The 17,755-nt window shown below is 45.7% G+C and overlaps 3 protein-coding genes across 3 annotated transcripts; 2 read left to right on the plus strand and 1 right to left on the minus strand.

Annotated features, from left to right (window-relative positions):
• Positions 1-414: 414 nt before the first annotated feature.
• LOC118081145 (gastrula zinc finger protein XlCGF52.1-like) lies at positions 415-5,834 on the minus strand. Its single transcript, XM_035107375.2, has 3 exons — positions 5,585-5,834; positions 1,907-2,080; positions 415-1,463 (listed from the first exon to the last, which is right to left on the minus strand). Exons 1-3 carry the CDS (start codon positions 5,682-5,684, stop codon positions 415-417), a joined length of 1,323 nt encoding a protein of 440 aa, XP_034963266.2. The 5' UTR covers positions 5,685-5,834.
• A 1,272-nt stretch (positions 5,835-7,106) lies between these two features.
• On the plus strand, positions 7,107-9,471 carry LOC132591290 (zinc finger protein ZFP2-like). Its single transcript, XM_060269314.1, has one exon. It carries the CDS (start codon positions 7,182-7,184, stop codon positions 8,208-8,210), a length of 1,029 nt encoding a protein of 342 aa, XP_060125297.1. The 5' UTR covers positions 7,107-7,181; the 3' UTR covers positions 8,211-9,471.
• LOC118081343 (zinc finger protein 883-like) lies at positions 9,399-17,354 on the plus strand. Its single transcript, XM_060272230.1, has 6 exons — positions 9,399-9,424; positions 10,347-10,939; positions 12,511-12,533; positions 12,587-12,651; positions 13,929-14,092; positions 14,535-17,354. Exons 1-6 carry the CDS (start codon positions 9,399-9,401, stop codon positions 15,653-15,655), a joined length of 1,992 nt encoding a protein of 663 aa, XP_060128213.1. The 3' UTR covers positions 15,656-17,354.
• The last annotated feature ends 401 nt before the right edge of the window (positions 17,355-17,755 follow it).

Below are 17,755 nucleotides of genomic sequence, written 5' to 3' on the forward strand. Positions count from 1 at the left end.
AAGGCATATGAGCATAGATTCCTATACCAGGTGGCTTGTATGTAAACAAGGAAACTAACTGGCAGAAAACAGCGCCTCTCATCATCTCTCTAGTAGGCCAAAAAGACAGAGAAGATTAGGAAAGCAATTATACATGGCTCATTTCTCGCAGTTTTGTACCTGAAAAGCATAGGCTCACACCTATAGGCCTACACCTGCTTACATCACAAGGTGTATACTCTGACGGAAACTTTCCACACGCCATACATTTAAATGGATTCTCCTGTGTGAGTTCTCTGGTGTTTACTAAGTTCATCACGTCGGCTGTAGCTCTTTCCACACTCCAAGCATTTAAAGTGTTTCACCCCAGTGTGAGTTTGCCGGTGTGTTCTAAGGCCTCCACTATGACTGAACCTCTTCCCACACTGCATGCATTTAAATGGTTTCTACACCTGTGTGAGTTCGCTGATGTGAAGTGAGGTTTGAACTCTGACGGAAACTCTTTCCACACTCCAAGCATTTAAACGGTTTAACCGCTGTGTGAGTTTGCAGGTGTGTTGTAAGGTTTGAACTCTGACGGAAACTCTTTCCACACTCCATACATTTAAGTGGTTTCTCCCCTGTGTGAATTCGTTGGTGTTCTGCATGTGTTCGACTATCACTGGAAGTCTTTCCACATTCCAAACATTTAAATGGTTTCTCCCCCGTGTGAGTTCGCTGATGTCTAGTGAGGGTTGTCTTTCGGCTGAACCACTTTCCACACTTTAGACATTCAAATGGTTTCTCCCCCGTGTGAGTTCGCTGATGTGAAGTGAGGTGTGTCTTTTGGCTGAACCACTTTCCACACTTTAGACATTCAAATGGTTTCTCCCCTGTGTGAGTCCGTTGATGTATTCGAAGTGAATTGCTATGACGGAATCTCTTTCCACACTCCATACAAGTAAATGGCTTTTCCCCTGTGTGAATTAGTTGATGTTTTCTAAGTGTTGCCTTTTCACCGAAGCTCTTTTTACACTCTATACATTTAAAAGGTTTCTCCCCTGTGTGAGTTTGATGATGTGAATAGAGTTGTGCATTCTGATTAAAGCTCTTTCCACACTCCATACATTTAAATGGTTTTTCCCCTGTATGAATTAGCTGGTGTAGTTTAAGAATGTCATTACGACTAAAACTTTTTCCACACTCCATACATTTAAATGGTTTCTCTCCTGTGTGAATCCGCTGGTGTCTTGTAAGCTTTCCACTCTGCCTGAAGCACTTCCCACATTCCACACATTCATATTGTTTTTCCCCTGCATGATTAAATAGTCTTTCCCCCGTGTGACTTCGTTGAAGGTTTGAAAGTTTCACCTTCTGACTAAAGCTCTTTCCACACACAGGACGCTTAAATGGTTCCCCCCCTGTGTAAGTCTGTCGATGGTTTGTAAGGTCTCCACCAGCAATGAAGCTCATTCCACATTCTGCAGAGTTCTGTTGATTATCTGCTTTGGAGCAAAGGGTGGAAATGCTTTTAGGGTTTCAAGGAACAACTTTGTATGAGGGGCGATATAAAAATTAAATAATTATAATTGTCTAGAAAAAATAAAAGTGGTAGAGGTGCTTCAAATAAATAAATAATCTATAATTACTGGAAGCATTTCCATAAGACCCTTTACCCCTATTTCTGTATTAGTTTAGGTAATCATCATCATCATTTAATCATGTCTAAAGTGTGGAAACATGTAAAATCGAAATCCTGGGAGATGAAAAAGGTTTCTGGCTACACTATGAAAGCAGATTCCAGAAACAAAGAGGAGCATGGGAGAAGGCCTCCCTGCTTCCTGCTTCCTGCCTTTTCTCTCCTCTCCATCTTCTCCCCTTGCCAATGTGTCCCCCCCCCCGGTCTCTATCCACCCCCTGCCCCCATCTCTTATCCCCTGAAACTCACCAGATCTCTCTGAGGGTCCTGGGAGGGAATGCTCAACTGTTTTGGGGAGGGATGCAGGAGGCAGCCTGACTAAGTCAACCGTCCATCTTCCCCCTTGCATCCTCGCCAGGTTTGCAGGATCAGCCTCTTCCATCCTTCGTGAGGCGCTCAGAAGCCAAAGCAAGCTGCAGGATCCTGGGAGGGAGGAAGAAGCAAAGGGAGCCTAAGAGACCCTGCAAGCGTTTTCCTGCCCCAGAGGTTTAGCTCTTGAAGGCTAAGTCTCCCTGTGTGTGGAGTTACCACACACAGTTTCCATGGTGAAAGAGGGGGACCTTCCTCTTGAAACACACTTTGCAAGAAAGCCCTGCCACATAGAGTGACTGGGGAAACTCAGCCAGATGGGTGGGATATAAATAACATCATCCTCATGACTAGAGTCATGCCTATTGCATCTACTTTTACCTCTGTTAGATGGGAGTTTTGGCACTGCAGTCTCCCTGGCCACAAGCTCCCAGTGATTTCAATAAAAAAAACCACAATAATAACACATATTATTATCCCCCCGCCCATCTGGCAGGGTTTCCCCAGCCACTCTGCTGGCTGCTAGGTCCTCCCCCAATGTGGAAGAAATGAATACAAATGAATTTTATTCTTAAGGAAGGAATAGTAAAAATGACCATGCCTGCCTTAAGGTTCTGTGAGCAAAGAATATCACAAACAGCCCAAAGGAGGGGCCACTTCGCAGAACTGTTTATCTATGCACAAGAATGTTTGACAACCTGAGTTTAATTGCTGGAGACACTTAAAATGAGTCAATTGACTGATCTGACAGAGTTCCGTCACTGCTGGGACCTCAGAAAGGCCACCGACTTAAGGGGACACCTACACCAGGGGTCAGCAAACTTTTTCAGCAGGGGGCCAGTCCCCTGTCCCTTAGACCTTGCCGTGGGGGGTAGCAGACTATATTTTGAAAAAAGAAAAATGAACGAATTCCTATGCCCCACAAATAAACCCAGAGATGCATTTTAAATAAAAGCACACATTCTGCTCATGTAAAAACGCACTGATTTCCGGACCATCCACGGGCCGGATTTAGAAGGAGAATGGGCGGGATGTGGCCCCCGGGCCTTAGTTTGCCTACCCATGCTCTGCACCGATCAGTTCTGGACTAGGGACTCTGGACACAGAGGAACTAGCTGTAAGTACACTCTGGACGCGGAACATTGAATATTTACCTGTGTGGGAGAGTATAGGTTAAAACTGCAATAAGGAGACCTAAAAGGCACCTGTCTCTCCAAGTCTCCAAGTAGGGTTTAAGAGTCAAGGGAATGTTAGAGGTCAGAACTGGTGTATTGTAAGAAAATGGTTGTACGATTGAAAGAAGGAAGACTAGAATAGAAAGCCTGCAGGAAGTCAGTTTGTCTTACGTTGTGAGTTTAAGGACGGATGTGAGAAGTAGCTGTTTTGAAAAGAGGAAAGTAAAAAGGAAGAGAAACGCCAAGACAAGATGATGGCAGCTGTAGTAAAAGAGGCTCAAGGAAGTGAGATGGACAAGACTGGGGGAAAGGAATGTTTGCGCCTATTGCAAGCAGACAGGAGATTGGAAAAGGGAATGGTGTAAATGTTCGGTTTCTGATAATTGGTTCTCATGGGAAACCTACAGGTTCTTACTTCACACAATTAACTCAAGGCAGTGTCAATTTACTCTTGGCAGAAAGCCATGGCCTGCCTGGCCTGGCAACAACTCTCTGATTGGTTGATGACCAGCACTGAACTCTGTTAGCTAGGAATGCTAGCACAGTTGTTTCTTGTGGGTGTTAGGAGTAGGAGTGCTGCGTATGGTTGGAGAGAGAGAGACAGAGAGGATTTATTTTGCTTTGCTTTGTATGCAGAAACTCTGCTGGTTTTATTTTCTTTTAATAAATCCTGTAAATAGTTATTCTGCGTCTAGCCGACTAGTCATTTCTACCTCAACTAGCTTCTGCGCTGTGCAGGAAAACTCTGCTACGTTTGGGCTAAAGCCACTACAGCTATGCCTGACACTTCAAAATCCTAAGAGTAAAAGGTTAGAGGATGTGGCAGATTGGAGAGGAATAGGAACAGGAGCAAGAGAGGAAAAGATAAGGAGCTATGAGGGCTGATGCCCTCCAGGATTAGGGGAATCAGGGGTCCAGCACCTCCTGGAAAAATACGAAGGGGACCCCATGGTAAAACTCCAAATCAGGGGTGCCACTATAGAAGCATTGATATGTATGTTTGATTAGCATCCCCTGCATTGTAAAGGGGGTTGGACTGGATGACCTTTATGGTTTTATGGCATCACCTACACTTTTTGGAGGACAGTTGCAAAGGAACTTAGAGAGATGGAAAGCCCAGCACCCTGAAATCACCTGGTGCAATATGCGGATGACATGCCAAAGAATATGAACAATGCGTAGATTGTTAAATTATTAAGGAGAAGCTGGATATAAAGTGTGCAAGGAAAAAACCCAGATTGGAAAAGAACAGGGTTCTAATAGGATTCTGTCGAAACTGGATACAGTGGTGCCTCGCTAGATGAATGCCCTGCTAGACGAAAATTCCGCTTAACGAAAGGATTTTCTGATCGGAGGTTGCCTCGCTATACGACGAAGTTTTCTATGGGCACCACTTCGTCTTGCGAAGCGTGGCCATAAAAACCTCCGATCAGAAAATCAGGGCATTCATCTAGCGAAAGGGGAACCAGCTGTAGCAAGGAAAGAAGGCCTCTCAGCTGATCTTCCTTTGCCTTCTTTCCCTGCTGCAGCTGGTTCCCCTTTGTGTTCCGCTGGTCTCTGCCCCGCTGTGTTTCGGGCGGAATGGGGGGGAAACGCAGGATCTTTCCTGTCTTTCCCTCCCATCCTGCCTGTCACACAGCGGGGATCGTAGAAGGCTTGAGAAGCCCTCTACGATTCCCACTGTGTGTCGGGCGGGATGGGAGGGAAGCGCAGGATCTTTCCTGTCTTCCCACCCATCCGGCCCGACACACAACGGGGCATCGTAGGGGGCTTCTCAAGCCCCCTATGATCCCTGCTGTGTTGGGCTTGCCCGGGCGCTTCAGCTCCGGGAAGCAGGCAGGGAGATGGCAACAGCCCGGGAAGCTGCGGGCTGTTGCCGTCTCCCTGCCTGCTTCCCCGAGCCGTAGCGCATCGGGGGACAGAGCCGAAGATCAGGGGGCGCTGTTTGCTGGGGTTGACAAGCCCCGCAAGCAGCGCCCGCCGATCTTCGTGCGACAGGCTGTGGGGAAGGCAGGCAGGCAAGAGAGCAAGCGCCTGCCTGCTTGCCTGCCTTCCCCACCGCCAGTCCCCTGGAGCCCATAGGAACACATTAAGTTTCAATGCATTCCTATGGGAAACCGGGACTCCCTAGACGAAAATTTCATTTCATGAATTGACCCGTGGAACGAATTAATTTCGTCTAGCGAGGCACCACTGTACCACTATATGAGGGCTGGCACAGTCCTTGCATAATTCTCCTATAAAAGAGAACATAAAGAACTGGGAATGGACTAAATAAATGAAAAATGCCTTTATTTTATTATATAACACATAAGAATTAGTACCTTAAAATGTTGCCACCTTGTAAAGATCCCTGGGACAGGTTTGTCCAACACCTTGCCAATGTGCCCCCCCCCCCGTCTCTATCCATGCCCGCCCCCATCTCTTTTCCCCTGAAACTCACCAGATCTCTCTGAGGGCCCTGGGAGGGAATGCTCAACTGTTTTGGGGAGGGATGCAGGAGGCAGCCTGACCAAGTCAACCGTCCATCTTCCCCCTTCCATCCTCGCTAGGTTTGCAGGATCAGACTCTTTCAAACTTCCTAGGGAGCTCAGAAGTGAAAAGAAGCCGCTGGTTCCTGAGACGGAAGAAGAAGAAAAAGGAGCTTCAGAGACGCTGCAAGCATTTTCCTGCCCCAGAGGTTTAGCTGTTGAAGAGCAAGTCTCCTTGTGTGTAGATTTACCACACACAGTTTCCATGGTGAAAGAGGGGGGCCTTCCTCTTGAAACACACTTTGGAAGAAAACCCTGCCACCTTCAGTGACTGGGGAAACCCAGCCAGATGGGTGGGATATAAATAACGTCATCATCATCATCATCATCATCATCATGATTGGAGTCATGCCTTTTGTGTCTACTTTTATAACTGTTAGATGGGAGCTTTGGTATTGCAGCCTCCCTGGCCACAAGCTCCCAGTGACTTCAATTAAAAAACACCACAATAACAACAATTATTATTATTATTACCCCAGGCATCTGGCAGGGTTTCCCCAGCCACAAACTCCCTTCCTCCAGCCTTCCTTCCTTTCCACTGTAGCCCCTCCCCCCAGGTCATGTGCCCTAGAAGAGAATATGCCCACGCAACACAAAGATACTGTAGACAAAAAATTATGCAGGAAGAAATATCTGGATATAAAAAGAAGAAAAAGGGAAGGGGGTAATCATAATATGTAATAGAAAAGAAATTAGCATTATGAACGCCCTCCCATCAGAGGTCAGGGAGAAGAACTACCTGACATTTAGAAAACACCTAAAGGCAGCCCTGTTTAGGGAAGTTTTTAATCTGTGATATTTTAATGTATTTTTATATTTGTTGGAAGCCGCCCAGAATGGCCAGGGAAACCCAGCCAGATGGGCGGGTTATAAATAATAAATAATAAATAATAAATAATAAATAATAACCGTGGAAGGGGGGGGAGAGAGGAAAGTCAACATTAAATGTGTATATTATATTTGGGTGAATGTTAGTGTGTTATTTGTAAAAAGAAAACGAAAAATGGAATTTATTATAAAATTCCAGAGAGGGGCATCCGGTTAGGGTGCAATAGATTCTAATGGATTGCTTTGAAGTCAATTCAGCGCCAAATAACAATAACAATAACAATAATAATAATAAATGTCCTTCAGTAGCACCTTAAAGACCAACTAAGTTTTTATTTTGGTATGAGCTTTCGTGTGCATGCACAGTTCATCAGATACCCGATACCAGATATCAGGTGCTACTGAAGGAATTTTTTAATTTTGTTTCGACTCAGACCAACACGGCTACCTACCTGTAATAATAATAATAAAGAATCGCTCCCCCCTCACCGCCCTGCGCGTATTTTGCCGGAACAAAGGCAGCAACCCTAAGCAATTATGACCCACGTCGACCGAAGGGCTGCCTCGGTGTAAGGCCGCGTCCCACGTTTGGATCCCCCAGAATGTGGAAAGACTTCCAGTGATAGTCGAACGCATGCAGAACATCAATGAATTCACACAGGGGAGAAACCATTTGAATGCATGCAGTGTGGGAAGAGGTTCACTCATAGTGCAGGCCTTAGAACACACCTGCAAACTCACACAGGGGTTAAACAATTTAAATGTATGGAGTGTGGAAAGAGTTTCCGTCAGAGTGCACACCTCACTTCACATCAGCAAACTCACACGGGGGAGAAACCATTTAAATGTATAGAGTGTAAAAAGAGCTTCAGTAAAAAGGCCACACTTAGAAAACATCAACAAATTCACACAGGGGAAAAGCCATTTACTTGTATGGAGTGTGGAAAGAGCTTCCGTCATAGTACTTCACTTCAAATACATCAACGGACTCACACAGGGGAGAAACCTTTTGAATGTCTAAAGTGTGGAAAGTGGTTCAGCCGAAAGACACACCTCACTAGACATCAGCGAACTCACACGGGGGAGAAACCATTTAAATGTTTGGAATGTGGAAAGAGCTTTAGCGAAAGTTGGTCCCTTAAAATTCATCATCGAAGTCACACAGGGGAGAAACCATTTAAATGTATGGAGTGTGGAAAGAGCTTTAATCAGAGTGGGGAACTTAATTTACATCATCGAACTCACACAGGGGAGAAACCATTTAAATGTGTGGAGTGTGGAAAGAGCTTCACTGATAGTGGAACATTTAGAAAACATCAACGAATTCACACAGGGGAAAAGCCATTTACTTGTACGGAGTGTGGAAAGAGTTTCCGTCATAGTACTTCACTTCGAGTACATGAACGAACTCACACAGGGGAGAAACCATTTGAATGTCTAAAGTGTGGAAAGTGGTTCAGCCGAAAGACGCGCCTCACTTCACATCAGCGAACTCACACGGGGGAGAAACCATTTAAATGTTTGGAGTGTGGAAAGAGCTTCAGTCGACGTTACCATCAGATTGAACATCAGAGAATTCACACAGGGGAGAAACCATTTAAATGCATGCAGTGTGGGAAGAGGTTCACTCATAGTGCAGGCCTTAGAATACACCGGCAAACTCACACTGGGGTGAAAAACTTTAAATGCTTGGAGTGTGGAAAGAGCTAAAGCCGACGTGATAAACTTAGTAAACATCAGAGAACTCACACAGGAGAATCCATTTAAATGTTTGGAGTGTGGAAAGAGTTTCCGTCAGAGTGCACACCTTGCATTACATAAACATACACGGGGTGAAACACTTTAAATGCTTGGAGTGTGGAAAGAGCTTCAGTCGATGTTATAAACTTCGTGAACATCAGAGAAGTCACACGGGAGAAACCATTTTAATGTGTGGTGTATAGTAAATGTTTCATTCGATGTTCAGTCTTATATGTAGAATTATAGAATTCTAGAGTTGACCCTGGACATAATTTGAGGGATTTTTGGATGGGGCACTGTGGAAACCCATTCACTGTATTTTGTTCACTTCTCTGGAACAAATGAACTTCAAAGGGAGACTAGCATGACAATGCAACAAGAGATTCAGTGCCATCAGTGTGGAAAGAGGTTCAGTCATAGTGGAACCCTTGGAACACACCAGCAAACTCACATCAGAGAACTCACACAGGAGAATCCATTTAAATGTATGGAGTGTGGAAAGATTTTCCGTCAGAGTGCACACCTTGCATTACATAAACATACACGGGGTGAAACACTTTAAATGCTTGGAGTGTGGAAAGAGCTACAGCCGACGTGATGAACTTAGTAAACATCAGAGAACTCACACAGGAGAATCCATTTACAGTAAATGTATGGAGTGTGGAAAGTTTCTGTCAGAGTATACACCTTGTGATGTAAGCAGGTGTAGGCCTTTAGATGTGAGCCTATGCTTTTCAGGTACAAAACTGCGAGAAATGAGCCATGTATAATTGCTTTCCTAAAACCATCTTCTCTGTGTCTTTTTGGCCTACTAGAGAGATTATGAGAGGTGCTGTTTTCTGCCAGTTAGTTTCCTTGTTTACATACAGGCCACCTGGTACAGTATAGGAATCTATGCTCATATGCCTTTCTGTCCAGCATGTTTTGTTCCTACATTTGGCAGAACGCCTGGATTTTGAGAATGCCTGAATTAAGAAAAGGAATGTTCTTATGGCGAAATAACTAGGCTCTGGGTCATGATAGACTGAGAAATGTCCTTCGCCAGGGAACTTATACCAATAATGTATCGTTTGCTTTCTGTATTGTTTTCTATGTCTTATATTGATTATGGTTTTTATGTTTGCCAATGGTTGATTGTAACTGTATGAGAATGCACCTATGTTGGAATCACTTAGCAGTGAGCGGTGAGTTTCAGGGGGGAAGGAGAGATGGGGCAGGGATAGATGGAGACAGGAGTCCAGTTCTTTATGTTCTCTTTTATAAGAGAATTATACAAGGACTGTGCCAGACCTCATACACTGGTACCCAGTTTTGACAGAATCCTGTTAGCTCCAAAGATGACCTCAGGGCTTTGGGGCTCATAGGGAGTGGATTATCCAAAATAACTTGACCTCTCTCTGTTCCAAGGGCCCTGGTCCCTTTTCTCAATTCATATCCAATAAAAATCACCTGTTCTTTTCCAATCTGGGCTTTTTCCTTAGACACTTTATATACTGCTTCTCCTTAATGATTTAATAAGGAGATGGTGGCATCTACGCATTGTTCATATTCTTTGGCATGTCATCCGCATATTGCACCAGGTGATTTCAGGGTGCTGGGCTTTCCATCCCTCCATGGTGAAAGAGGGGGGCCTTCCTCTTCAAACACACTTTGGAAGAAAACCCTGCCACCTAGAGTGACTGGGGAAACCCAGCCAGATGGGTGGGATATAAATAACATCATCATCATCATTGGAGTCATGCCTTTTGTGTCTACAGTGGTACCTCGGTTTAAGTACACAATTGGTTCCAGAAGTCTGTACTTATCCTGAAGCCTACTTAACCTGAAGTGAATTTTCCCATTGAAAGTAATGGTAAGTGGATTAATCCATTCCAGACGGTACGCAGAGTACTCAACCTGAAGCATACTTAACCCTTAGAACACACCAGCAAACTCACACCAGCAAACTCACACTTTAATTGCTTGGAATGTGGAAAGAGCTTCAGTCAATGTTATAAACTTAGTGAACATCAGAGAAGTCACACGGGAGAAACCATTTTAATGTGTGGTGTATAGTAAATGTTTCACTCGATGTTCAGTCTTTTACGTAGAATTATAGAATTCTAGAGTTGACCTTGGAAGCTTCAGTAAACATCTGCGAACTCACACAGGGGAGAAGCCATTTAAATGCATAGAGTGTGGAAAGAGCTTCAGTCAAAGTGGAAACCTTAGAATTCAGCAACGGAGTCACACGGGGAAGAAACCATTTAAATGCATGGAGTGTGGGAAAAGCTTCATTTTAAGCTGTAAGCTTAGGCTACACCAAATGACTCATACAGGGGAGAGGCCATTTCAATGTATGGAGTGTGGGAAGAGCTTCAGCAAGAAGGTAAACCTGATGATCCATCAACGAACTCACATAGGGGAGAAACCATTTGAATGTATGGAATGTGGAAAGCCGTTCAGCTTAGGAGACACCAAACAATTCACACAGGTGAGAAGCCATTCAAATGTATGGAGTGCGGAAAGTGGTTCAGGTGGCATAGTCCATTTACTTCACATCTGCGAACTCACACGGGAGAAACCATTTAAATGTATGGAGTGTGGAAATACTTTCACTGATAGTGGGACGTATAGAAATCATCACCGAAGTCATGCGGGGGGGGGGGAGATTTGGTCAGACATTAACTCAGAGCTTCAGTGTGAGCAAGGCAATATGGGTGAAGGTTTTTGAGGTCAAAATGGTCCAGTGAAGATGGATAAAGGCTTTCAGGGATCTTAACTTTTATCTCCTATCTACCTCACCTTCTGGAACACAGGGCATGCTTGGTAATATCTATCATAAAATATTGGGGGGTGGGTGGGTAGGTAAATCACATGTCAAGGCACAGACTCACCATTTGAATGGCAATCCCCATCAGTCTTTTTTTTTTGCCTCTTCTTGAACCGTGGATTATTTCCTGAAGCCCCCCCCCCTACTATGTCAGCTGTTGCTCTGCTTCCCTCTCTTCTGCTTCCCTCTCCTCCTCTGCCTCTCCCATAATTTCACAACTTTTCAGAATCGTCTCCGATAGAGACACATGCCCAGCTAGCATGTTCTCTCCCTCCTGGTCGATCGTTTGGGAGCTTCAAAAGCTTTCTTCAGCCCGAACATCACAGCGACGGATACCAAGAGGCGTCAGCACACTTAGGAACAGCAGAGTGTTAGCAGTTTGCGTAACATACTCAATAGCTCAGCATTTTGGCTAAACTACTTTATTCACATATAATACACTTGGAGCATTCTGACTTAGCTCCTTCCTCTTTCTCATCAAACAGCAAAGAGAGAAAGGACAAAGGACAAACGGAACACAGTAACATAAACATCCTGTCTCCGTCACTTCCCACTATGTGGAAGTAAAACATATGCCATCATGTGATCATTTGTAAAGAAACTAAAGATATGAACAATTCAAAGAAATGGAAATTATGGGAAATGTACTGATATGCATATGCAGATTTAGGGGAAATGTTATAAGGACCCATGTAGGGGATTCGGAGAGTCTCATGAAATTATATGTTCAATTTTTTGTTTTGTTTTTTACTACTTTCTTTTTGTGTGTAAAAACCAATAAAAATATTTCAGAAAAAAAATTAATGCATTAGTCTTTTAAGTTGTGAGAAGACTTTTTCCTCTTCTCACCACCAGTCCATGCTTTTCCCAGTTCTTCTGCTTTCCTGTTACAGGCATATAGGAAGCTGTCAAATACCAAGACAGACCATAGATCCATCTAGCTTAATAGTAGTCGCTGCTGATTGGCAGCACATGCCCAGGGTTTTCCTGCCCCCCCCCGTAAAAAGTCCGCTCGGCGGATGTTTATTTTTGTATTATTGTAGCTATTTGTTTTATTACTGTGGGATTTCCAAAAGAAAGCATTTGTAAAAATTAAAAGAAAAATAAAAAAAAATAAGTTGCATTACTGAAATAAATGCACTTTTCGACGATATTCTCCTGGGATACAGCAGGCTCTGCACTGCCCCCCAAAGCACTGCGGGCTTGCAGGATGCCGGAGCAGAATGGGGCTCGGAATTGCCAGCTGTTTGGTTTCGGCTGAGCTTGTGTCAGACTCCTCCTCCCAGAGCAATTGACTCCCTCTGGGGAAAATCCCTGGGCCCCTAGGAGTTGGCCCCTATGGATGCCCCATTCCCAGCGTGGGAGCCTAGCCAAGCGTTGCCATGTCCTGAATCTGGCGGGATCTCACGGCTGGATCCGGATCCCTCCCAGTGCCTCGCCCGCTTTTTCCCTGGGCAGGAATCCCCGAGCGGCGAGGCCACGTAAGGGTTAAAGGGAGAGAGAGAGCTGGGCTGCCTAGAGCGGTCTGCAAAAGGCCCCTCTCTCCCTCTCCTCGTCTCGTCCCATTTTTTCCGCTTGTCTTGGGAGGCCTCTGGGGCGGTGAGTCCTTTGGGCAAAGGGGAGCCTGGGGGCGATGGGGGTGCAGAGGAGGCTGTTGGGGGGGCACTGAGAGACCCACCTACGCCCCCCGGGGGGAGGGTTTTTTTGGGGGGGCTCAGAAGTGGGAGCCCCATGATAAGTGGTGGCTTCAAGTGGGGAAAGAGGATGGGCACCTATATTTGGCAGGTGCTTTCCTTGCGACCCCTGCATTGCGGGGGGGGGGGGGTTGGACTAGATGACCCTCAGGGTACCTTCCAGCTCCACAGTTCTATGGTTCCATGGGGCCATGAGGGCTTTGGCCCCCACAATAAAACACTTGATTGGGCGTGGGGTGGGTGGGTGTCTGTGCACTGTGTCATGTGATCAGTTATGTGGGGTGGGGATTTCCTTCCCCCCCCAATGTTTAATTCAAGTTGGCACCCCTGGGGTGGAGAGAGAGAGAGACACGTGGCCTTTGGGCAAAAGGGCTCCATCTTGGGTGCTGGCAGGGAAATCTCCGGAGGGGCTGCCTTGGCTTCTCCCTCCGGCCCAGCACTCTCCTTAAAGTCACATCCAAAAATGAGGGGAAGGGGGGGGTCCCAATTCCTCCCCCCCTTCCTACTTGGAAACTGCATCTCCCCCGGGGACTGGGGGCTCCCAAGGTAGGATGCTGCACGACTCCGAATTAGACCATTGGTTCTCCTGGGTCAGTGTTGCTGACACAGACTGGCAGCAATGTTTCTTTGGGGTTTCGCAGGCAGGGAGTTCCTCTCAGCCCTATCTGGCTGGGGATTGATCCTGGCAATTTTATGCATGCAAAGAAGCTTCCCACCTAAATCTGGTTGGCCACCCTGAGGTCAGGAGGCTGACTAGGTGGGCCATTTGGCCTGACCCAGCAGGACTCTCGTGATGTTCTTAAGAGTTGCACCCCTTTCCCCTAAATGGGTGGGGGGAGAAGGAGGGCGACTGCAGTGCCAGAGTTCCAAGATGGCAAGCACAAAAGTCAAAAAAGCCCTGGCTGGAGGGAGGGAGGGGAACATCCTTCTCCGAAGTCTCACCTGGTGCATGTTTCTGGCTGTCAGAAAAGGAGGAATAGGCAGAGCAGCCCTGTGCAGATTTACTCATAAGGAAGCCCCGGCGGGGAGAGGACAGATTGAATTGGTATCACAAAAAAACCTTTAAAAATGGGGCTCCTGTTGGGAAGGGGGAACGGGCTTCTCTGGGGCAGGAGAATGTTTTGGGCAGGAGAATCCCTGAAGGGACTCTTGAGGCTCCCTTTGCGTCTTCTTCCCTCCCAGGAACCTGCAGCTTCTGAGCTCCTCAGGAAGGACCAAAGAGGCTGATCCTGCAAACCTAGTGAGGATGGAAGGTGGAAGATGGACAGTTTACTTGGTCAGGCTGCCTCCTGCATCCCTCCACAAAACAGTTGAGGATTCCCTCCCAGGACCCTCAGAGAGATCTGGTGAGTTTCAGGGGGAAAGAGATGGGGGTAGGGGGTGGATAGAGACAGGAGGGGGAAAACACATTGGCAAGGGGAGAAGATGGAGAGGAAAGAAAAGGCAGGAAGAAGGAAACAGAGAGGCCTTCTCCCATTCTCCTCTTTGTTTCTGGAATCTGCTTTCATAGAGTAGCCAGAAACCTTTTTCATCTCACAGGATTTTGATTTTACAGGTTTCCTCCCCACTACACGATTAAATGATGATTACTTAAAGTAATACATAAATATTGGTAAAGGGTGTTATGGAAAATCCTTTCAGTAATTATAGATTATTTATTTATTCGAAGCACCTCTACCACTTATATTTTTTCTAGACAATTATAATTATTTATGTAATTTATATATTGCCCTTCATACAAAGATGTTCCTTGGAACCCTAAAAGCATTTCCCCCCTTTGCTCCAAAGCAGGTGACGCAGACAATCAACAGAAATCTGCAGAATGTGGAATGAGCTTCATTGCTGGTGGAGACCTTACAAACCATCAACAGACTCACGCAGGGAGTAAACCATTTCATTGTACTGTGTGTGGAAAGAGCTTTGGTCGGAAAAATACGCTTGAACAGCACCAACAAACTCACACAGGGGGGAAACCATTTCAGTGTAATGAGTGTGGGAAGAGCTTCGGTCGGAATTATACGCTTGAACGGCACCAACAAACTCACACAGGGGGAAAACCATACGAATGTATGGAGTGTGGAAAGTCTTTTGGCTACAAATCACACCTTACCAGACACCAGCGAACTCACACAGGGGAGAAGCCTTTTAAATGCATGGAATGCAAAAAGTGCTTCAGCGTAGGTAGAGACCTTTCAAGACATCTACAAATACACACAAGGGAGAAACCCTTTAAATGTATGTTGTGTGGGAAATGTTTCAGTGACGAAGGAAACCTTGCAAGACACCAACTAACTCACACAGGGGAGAAGGCATGGCAATGTATGGAGTGTCAAAAGTCGTTCAGTCAGAAATCACACCTTACCACACACCAGCGAACTCACACAGGGGAGAGGCCATTTAAATGCATGGAGTGCGGAAAGGACTTCAATGAAAATCCAAAGCTTAAGATACATCTACGAACTCACACAGGGGAGAAACCTTTTAAATGTCTGGAATGCGGAAAGGGCTTTAATCAGAGTGGACACCTTACTGTACATCAACGTATTCATACAGGGGAGAAACCCTTGAAATGTATGGAGTGTGGGAAGAGCTTCCGAGAAGGTTCAGCATTTAGTGTACATGTACGAACTCACACAGGGGAGAAACCTTTTAAATGTTTGGAGTGTGGAAAGTGCTTCATTGCTAGTGGAACACTTCGGAAACATCAGCGAATTCACACAGGGGAGAAACCCTTGAAATGTATGGAGTGTGGGAAGAGCTTCCGAGAAGGTTCAGCATTTAGAGTACATTTACGAACTCACACAGGGGAAAAACCATTTCAGTGTATTGAGTGTGGAAAGTGCTTCATTGCTAGTGGAGCACTTCGGAAGCACCAGCGAATTCACACAGGGGACAAGCCACTTGTATAAAGGTTAAAGCTTCCTGGGAAATGATATATAATTAATTGAAAAGGATGTTTAAAATAACATTTGTAAAAAAAACAAAAATGGGTGGGTGGGAATTATAGGGATAGAACTACCCAAACTGTACCAGTGTACCGAACTGTACCTAAACTAAACCAGTGTTGAAACAATGATTCTTCAACATCAGCTTCTTTGGACTGGTCATGTTGTGCGGACGCCTGATGATTGTCTTCCAAAGCAACTACTCTATTCCGAACTTAAAAATGGAAAGCGTAATGCTGGTGGTCGACACCCACCACCCCGAGCGCACTCTCTCTCCCCCTCGCAAAAAAGACTCCCCCACCCACGCGTGTTCTGACAAATCCCTCCCACCGCTTTATTCAATTGGCTCTCTTCCTTAAGGGCAGATGTTTAGTTTCCACTGGAGGTATTTTTGTCTGCTGGGTTTTTTTTGCTCCTCAGTGTTAGCACAGAGTTTTGGCCAGCCACGTGTTTACTTACATTGGATAATGGAGCATGTGACTCATCTCTCCTTTGTTTTACTATAGCGTCTGTTCCTTTGACGTCCACCAGAGGGAGCTATTTTCTTTACGTCCAACATAGGGAGTAAAATCATGTTTTTACCTGTGACAGGAGTAACAGCTATATAATCTAAGTGTATGCAAACACACACGTATTGGACTGGAACACTATGTCAAAATTTCACGTCAATCGGTCAAGTGGTTTAGGAGATTTCGGGACGGGCACAGACTGTCACTTACATTTTTATTTATATAGATGCAGAAATGGTGAAACTTAACAGAAGAATAAGAAATCAAGAAAACAAACTTTTTATGAAAGAATGGAAATGGTTTATTGAATAGTTACAGATAAACAGTAAACAGATACAGTAAGAACATTCATAGCATTATTGTAATAACCTGCAGTATTATAAGTGTATATTTGTAAGGTGGATGAATAAATGAGCAATTTAAGACAGTATGGATATGCAGCAGAAGATATGAAAAATAGATTTAAGGAACTGCGGAAAAAGAGGGAAGAGAGTCAAGTTTTGAAATCTTAAGATGATTGTAAATTTGATGAAATGTATAAATCGGAAAAGCATAAATAATTTAAAAACAAAACAAAAACACAACCTCCATGGTTGGTTGGTTCCTCCAACTATGGGAGAGGAGTGTTGGGCTGCGCTGGGGGCGCCTGCAGACAGTGCCTGCTTTGTGCCCCCTCAAAAATCTTCCCCGGGGCCACTGCCCTGCTGGCATCACCCCCCTGCTACGCCCCTGTCACAGGTTGGTTGGGGGAATAAGATGGAGAGGGGGGAGAAGAAGTGTGTACATTGCCCCGAGCTTGTTGGAGGAAAGGCAGGTTGCCAATGTTAAAATAATGCTATGCAACCTAATGGGGGTGGCAATGAAGAAAATATTGTGTGTGGGGGGGTCCAGGTAATCTCCGTCCCGCGTAATTGATTACATGACGCAGTGCACCCCCCCCCATTTGAATGGCAATGCCCATCAAACTGAGGGGAAGGACCTGGCCCTCTCAAATATTTTATGGGGGGGGGAGAGTGAAGCCCCCACGGCTCCTAGGGAGGTGGCTCCTGTGCAACACATGAAATCCACTAAAGCAGAGAGAAGGCGGAAGTAATTTACACCCTGTCAGGGAGAGGAAGAATGAACCTAGCCTTTCTAAGGAAGGAGCTGCCAAGCCAGGCAGGTAAAGGAGGGGGAAAGGAAAGATGCTATGGGGGGAGGGGAGGGGGGATGCTCTTGAGTTGCAGATCTTGCCTGTTCTTCCAGAGACGCCTTTGCAAAGGGCTTGCATCCTGAGTGTGGTCCATTTTTCTGCAAGAGCATTTAATGCCAACACACACACACACACACACACACTGCCGTGAAAGTGATGCCCACGGGGCCCCTATCCTCCAGCCCGTCTGCCTTTGCACCGCAGCCTCAAATCCAGCGCCCCTCTCCGCGGGATCCGGATCCCTCCTCTTTGACACTGGCGAGGCGCTCGCGAGGCGCGCAGGTAGTAGTGCTATTTGGGTGGGCGAGGGAGCCCATGGTAGGGTTAAGCGAATGGAGAGTCGTCCACCTGCCTAGAGGGGCC

This window comes from Zootoca vivipara, chromosome 2 (genome assembly GCF_963506605.1).
Source record: "Zootoca vivipara chromosome 2, rZooViv1.1, whole genome shotgun sequence".
NCBI lineage: Eukaryota > Metazoa > Chordata > Lepidosauria > Squamata > Lacertidae > Zootoca > Zootoca vivipara.

Coding starts and splice junctions, on each gene's coding strand:
- LOC118081343 (XM_060272230.1), top strand. CDS start 9,399: ATGTTGGAATCACTTAGCAGTGAGCG. Junction 9,425..10,346: donor GAATCACTTAGCAGTGAGCG/GTGAGTTTCAGG, acceptor ATAGAATTCTAG/AGTTGACCTTGGAAGCTTCA. Junction 10,940..12,510: donor GTGTGAGCAAGGCAATATGG/GTGAAGGTTTTT, acceptor TTCCCTGGGCAG/GAATCCCCGAGCGGCGAGGC.
- LOC132591290 (XM_060269314.1), top strand. CDS start 7,182: ATGCAGTGTGGGAAGAGGTTCACTCATAGTGCAGGCCTTAGAACACAC.
- LOC118081145 (XM_035107375.2), bottom strand. CDS start 5,684: ATGGAAGGGGGAAGATGGACGGTTGACTTGGTCAGGCTGCCTCCTGCA. Junction 2,081..5,584: donor AGGGCCCTCAGAGAGATCTG/GTGAGTTTCAGG, acceptor CCTCCCTCCCAG/GATCCTGCAGCTTGCTTTGG. Junction 1,464..1,906: donor AGGACCCTCAGAGAGATCTG/GTGAGTTTCAGG, acceptor TTTGCTCCAAAG/CAGATAATCAACAGAACTCT.